At 29.6% G+C, this 5,336-nt stretch overlaps 1 protein-coding gene across 1 annotated transcript; it reads right to left on the bottom strand.

Annotated features, from left to right (window-relative positions):
- Window positions 1-811: 811 nt before the first annotated feature.
- On the bottom strand, window positions 812-2,676 carry LOC119670065 (G1/S-specific cyclin-E-like). The gene is made up of 3 exons (XM_038080174.1): window positions 1,486-2,676; window positions 1,229-1,427; window positions 812-1,143 (listed from the first exon to the last, which is right to left on the bottom strand). The coding sequence occupies exons 1-3, from the start codon at window positions 2,595-2,597 to the stop codon at window positions 931-933; spliced, it is 1,524 nt and encodes a 507-aa protein (XP_037936102.1). The 5' UTR covers window positions 2,598-2,676; the 3' UTR covers window positions 812-930.
- Window positions 2,677-5,336: the final 2,660 nt, after the last annotated feature.

Here is a 5,336-nt window from a genome sequence, read left to right as displayed (position 1 = left end):
AAATTCACTTATACACCACTAAGGGTGAAGGTCTCTCATACATCATAATATACGATTTATAATACATTTTTTAATTACATTTTTAATTTTTTAAAATATAAGTAGTTTAATTTAATTAAAATTTTGGTACCAGTCGATCTATACAAATTTAAAGTGGTTTTAATTTAAGTATAATATTTTTAAAAATGCTTCATATTAATTAAGTAGTGAATTCTAGGATCCTGAGATATATATTTAAAAAAAAAAGCAATATGTTAAATGAAATTAAACTTCGAATATAAATATTTTTTAGGTTAACACCACAAAACAACTAAGAACTTAAGCCTAGTACTATTAACCATTTGACATAGAACCCTATAGATATTTTATAAAGAAAATATTTTATAAAATTTTGATATAGTCAAAAATTTTTATATAGAGATTTATGTTAATGAAATTGATACTAATACTAGGCTTTAGACTTTTCATCAAAAAAAGTATAATACTCTAAAAGTTTATAATAAAAAATAAAGTCTTATATTTATAGAATACATTAAAATCGCATTGAAGAAATGAAGACAGACTATAATCTCTGGAAGGTATTTCAAAAATTTGTCTTTCTACAAAAATAAAATTTAATTTATACTGATTTAATTATCATTTCATTTCAGTTCATTTCAGTTAAAATCTGTATTTTTAGACTAACAATATTAATTAGAATATTTTAAAATAATCTTATTATTTAAGTTGTTAATGAAATTTAAAAAAATTATTAAAATATTAAATACTGATTATTCAGTTTTCTAACATATACAGTTTTTAAAAGACTGCCTATAAAATATTTTTCTTGTACTTAATTTTTTTTTTATGTACACAACATAAATCTGAAAAGGACGGAGAGTACACAACATAAATCTGAAAAGGACGAAGAGTGTTTTTCGCTCTCCTTTTCTAATCGCTGCAATTGCAGCTCAAATTTAAAGACTTATTCTTTTTACATTTGAGGGTAGTTAAATCAACTTCAGCTTTCCGTTTATATGTCAGATGATTACCAACGTCTATCTGATCACTTTCGTCATCATCACCGTCATGACCTTCGTTGCATGTTGATTGTGTACGCTTCTTATTGAGCATATATTTTTCCCGCAGCTCGCATGCACGGACCTATATATCATTAGAAAATCTCATTTTAACTTTCACAAAAATTTATGTGTATGTTATGAATTATTGTCAAAAATTTTCTACTTACAAACATTTCAATAGTCGTGACATGAGTTTGCATGGTATATGAATCATCTATAATCGTATTTGAGCAAACGGATTCTTGATTTTCTGTGCCCTTTTTTTTTAAGGATTCTTCACGAATTATTTCAAAAAATGGTCTCATCCACAAAACGCAATTTTTAAGTGATGCCCAAGGCAAACCGGAAAGACGCACTGCAATTTTTCTACATATATTTATATTACATTAGAAAGCAATTGAAAACAATACGTAAATGAACATACGCATTAAAGGTGTGATACATCGCAGATGCAGCTAGTACAGCATAGCTATAATCTGCCATGTTTTCATCATAGGAACACAAATCAAGTAATTGCGCTGTCTGTGCAAATACGCAAGAAGAGAATTGTGGATATAGAAATCTATCCACACATCTATCATCCTCTATCGACTTGGTATGTATCAGCTCATTGTACTCATTGGCGTTTTCTTTAACTGTGATATCAATTTGGTTATTTGTCTGTATTGCCTCCGTCTTGGAGATATTATTATTGCCTGTGTTTGTGTCAGAGACCACAAGTGAATCTGATGTGTACTTATTCACATTCAATTGTAGAAAAATACCCAACCAGCTGATTGGTGTTATCGCATTGGTATCCCAATCGAGAATTTTTAACAATATTAGTTCTTGCCGACGAATATCAATCTCATTACAGACACCATCTGACAAAGAAGCAAGTTCTTTAATTTCTAATGCATGTATTTCTTCAACTTTTGAAGCGACGAACAAACATGTAACGCCAACCAGTTGAAAAAAAGATTTTGGCATCCACTGTACGGCGTGCATATAACGATCCATATAATCTACAGCTAAATAGTATGTTTCACGACGCTGTTTATTAGTTACACATAACTCCATCAACCAATTAAGTGTGATTGTACGGTAGTGTGGTTTCATATCGGGATGCTTTTTGAACATTATGCTGCTACGTACGTGCGCATATTTTTCATCTTTTTTGTGAAGTTCTTGCCAAACTTCGACCTCATCGGCCCACGACAATGCTGGCAAAGGACAAGGTCCAATCGGTCGGCTAGGAGTAACAGATGTCATGGAATCAGCATTAGAATCTGTTTCGTGCGCATTCAATTTATTTTCTTTTCCGATCGTACGCACGGGAGATGGCAAGGTGGAATCACTAGTGTAACATATGGAGTATAATTTATGCTCTTTGCACTGGACATCAATATTAGCGTCATTATCAAATGTTGTTTTCGCTTGCATCGGTAAATTTTCTAAGGTAGACGATAATAAACTAATCCTATCGAATGGTAAATCTTCATCTGAACAATAAAATACGGAACTTCCATCACTCTGGGTAGAAAGTGCTTCATACATCGTTGCAATTAAAGCTGGAGGCTGTACTATTATAAATTCTTCCTCCGTTATTGACAATTAAAAAAATTTTTGTACAATAACAACTAAACTGATAACAATTACTTAAAACCGATAATTTATATAAAAAAAAAGACTAAATACTCTCCGTACCTCTTGGTTCTCCAATTTTTTTGTTAATAGAAACTTAATTAATTACACAAATCTGTTGAATTGGCCTTTTTCTCAATTTTGCATCTGCAATGTAACCATCCTCAATAGATAAGTTCAATAAAGAGTTGGGAACGAAAAGGACATTAAACATACAAAATTCAAGATTAGAATTGGATGAGCTTTGAATGTGGATATAATATTTTATTGAAAATAAATGACAAAGTATTTTATTTTAATTTTTTTTAATGTGATAATATAAATAAATGGGAGAAAAGTATCTTTCCCATCAATGCCTACATAAAGAAACAGGTCGAATCGAAACAGCTAGTATTAGCTGACAGTTCTGGTTCTTCTATGTTATAACTTATAAGTAAACTTCTAATTGTCAAAACAAATTAAAACTTGATAGAACTTGATATTTCCACCACTCTATACCCCACAACGGTAATATAACTTAATTGTACCCATCCAATAAATACTGAATTAGTTGTACCGTAAGAATCAGCTGATCCTCTTAATTTTATGAAAAGTATTACAAATAAGAAAAGAAGTACAAATAAGGAGAAACGCAAGAACAAATTGAATTTTGGATTTCACCATAAGTGAAAATCTTATATTAGCTGATACATACATGAAAAGATCACACTACAAATCTTTTTACCCGTCGCCTTCTCTTCGTGGTCGAATTGAACAGTTTTATTTTTGCGTTTATGCAATATTTTTTTTAAAGAAGTTTTCTCTTAATTGCTACTAACGCCTACGCATCTAACGTTGGTTATTATTCTATTTGCTGAATCATAAAGCAGGACAGATATAATAAGAGACTTGTAAAGCGTTGTTTTTATTTGCCGAGACAGACCTTTATTTCTCTATTGTGTACTTAGCCCGAAGTAACTTCTGTTGGCCAGAATGATTCTTTCATGGAATTCTAGGCTGACTTTATTTTTTGTTTGTACGCCTATTTTTAATTAAACATAGTCTTTCACAACTTCGAACTTATAATTCTCAACAGTTCCGTGGGCTCCATGACGTTCAGAAAATTTGTTTATTGAAGAAGATTAGAAGAAAATTATAAGTTACATAAAAAATTGAATAACCAGCGATTAACATTAAAATAAAATTTCGTTTAGGAATAAAATATATATTCCGTAAAAATTTGATTAATAATAATGTAACATTTTTTACTACAAAAATGCAGTTTGCAAGTATTTCCATTACTGAAAATGTCAGTAAATTGAATACAAATGAGAACATTTGCATATTTTCATTTAAAAATGAAAAAACCACAATTTCACTTTTTCCACAAGATGATGACGATGACAAAAGATCGCATTTCCAATCGGACAGGTGAAGCAGAAATACAAGTGGAAAAATTATGTTCGCAAAAAGTGATTTAAATAGTAACAATGACATTAATCTGCAGTTTTCACTAACTTACTGCGAAATCCAACCAGGACAACGATTTTTAATCAAAAATCCTTCCTACATTGTTGGTTCGTTACATGCATTTTTATGTGAATCCGTGTAAATGTATCTGTGGGAAAAAAAGCCCATTTCATTTTCGCACGAATTGTTGGTACGACCTATACCATATTGACTGACCTACTGCGGGGAATTAATACAATAGAAAGGAGAAACATACCACAACAGAAACTTCAGTTTTTTATTTTAAAAAATATTTCTTTTAATGAATTCAATTAAATTTAAAATTTAAAAGCTTTTCCCATTAAAGACTCTTCCCGCGCTGATGAATATATGAATACTTAATGTCTCTGGGATGCAGAAAAAATAATTAAATTGCAAGGCTTTTGTTTTTTATCAAAGGTTCAAATATAGAGTTTAAATGTTATTTACAGTGAATAATTTAAATAGAAGTTTGTGTTTAATAAAAATAATTTTATTTGCTCTATATAATTTCTTTGTGTTCGCGCTCAAACGAAATCATAAAAGTGAAAGTGAAGTGAAAGTAGAAATTAAAGCAGTGGGTTGAAGTGAAATTCTCATACTGAATGGAATATTCTTGGTACATTTTACACTTTTGTAAACTATATACAGCTTTAAAAGAAAAAAAAGCCCGGTCAATGGAATGGTAGGAGGAAGAAAAAAAATGAATAAGCCAAAGAAGAAACTAGAGTATTTGTGGTGTTCTCAATATTATACAAACTTATATATCTACTTATATATTATATACATGTAGATATTTTGCTTCCTAAGAAAAACATAAATGAATAACTAGAATATTTGCTTCATTATTAGAAATAATTTTTATTAATATAAACATAATTTGAATTACTTTGTACGAAATTTATGATTATGAACATTTATATATTGCTGTTAAATATGTTATAAAATATAAAATAATGATTATCTCGGTAAACAGAGTACGGCAAGTGTACCCGCAATATAAAACTGCGTATACATGTTCTTTGATTTATTGAAAACTATTAGGGATTACTGTTAACAATACAATTTTATTTGAAGAAAGTTGTCACTTGCACTGAATTTTATGAAGATAGTTAGTTGTATTGAGAAGTCATAAAATACAGCACTGTGTCTTCCAAAATCTTATTAGAATTTTGCATTATTTAC

The sequence above is a fragment of the Teleopsis dalmanni genome, chromosome 1, assembly GCF_002237135.1.
Source record: "Teleopsis dalmanni isolate 2A chromosome 1, ASM223713v2, whole genome shotgun sequence".
Taxonomy (NCBI): domain Eukaryota; kingdom Metazoa; phylum Arthropoda; class Insecta; order Diptera; family Diopsidae; genus Teleopsis; species Teleopsis dalmanni.
The sequence above is the reverse complement of the archived record's forward strand: the minus strand, read 5'-3'. Positions and strand labels throughout refer to the sequence as shown.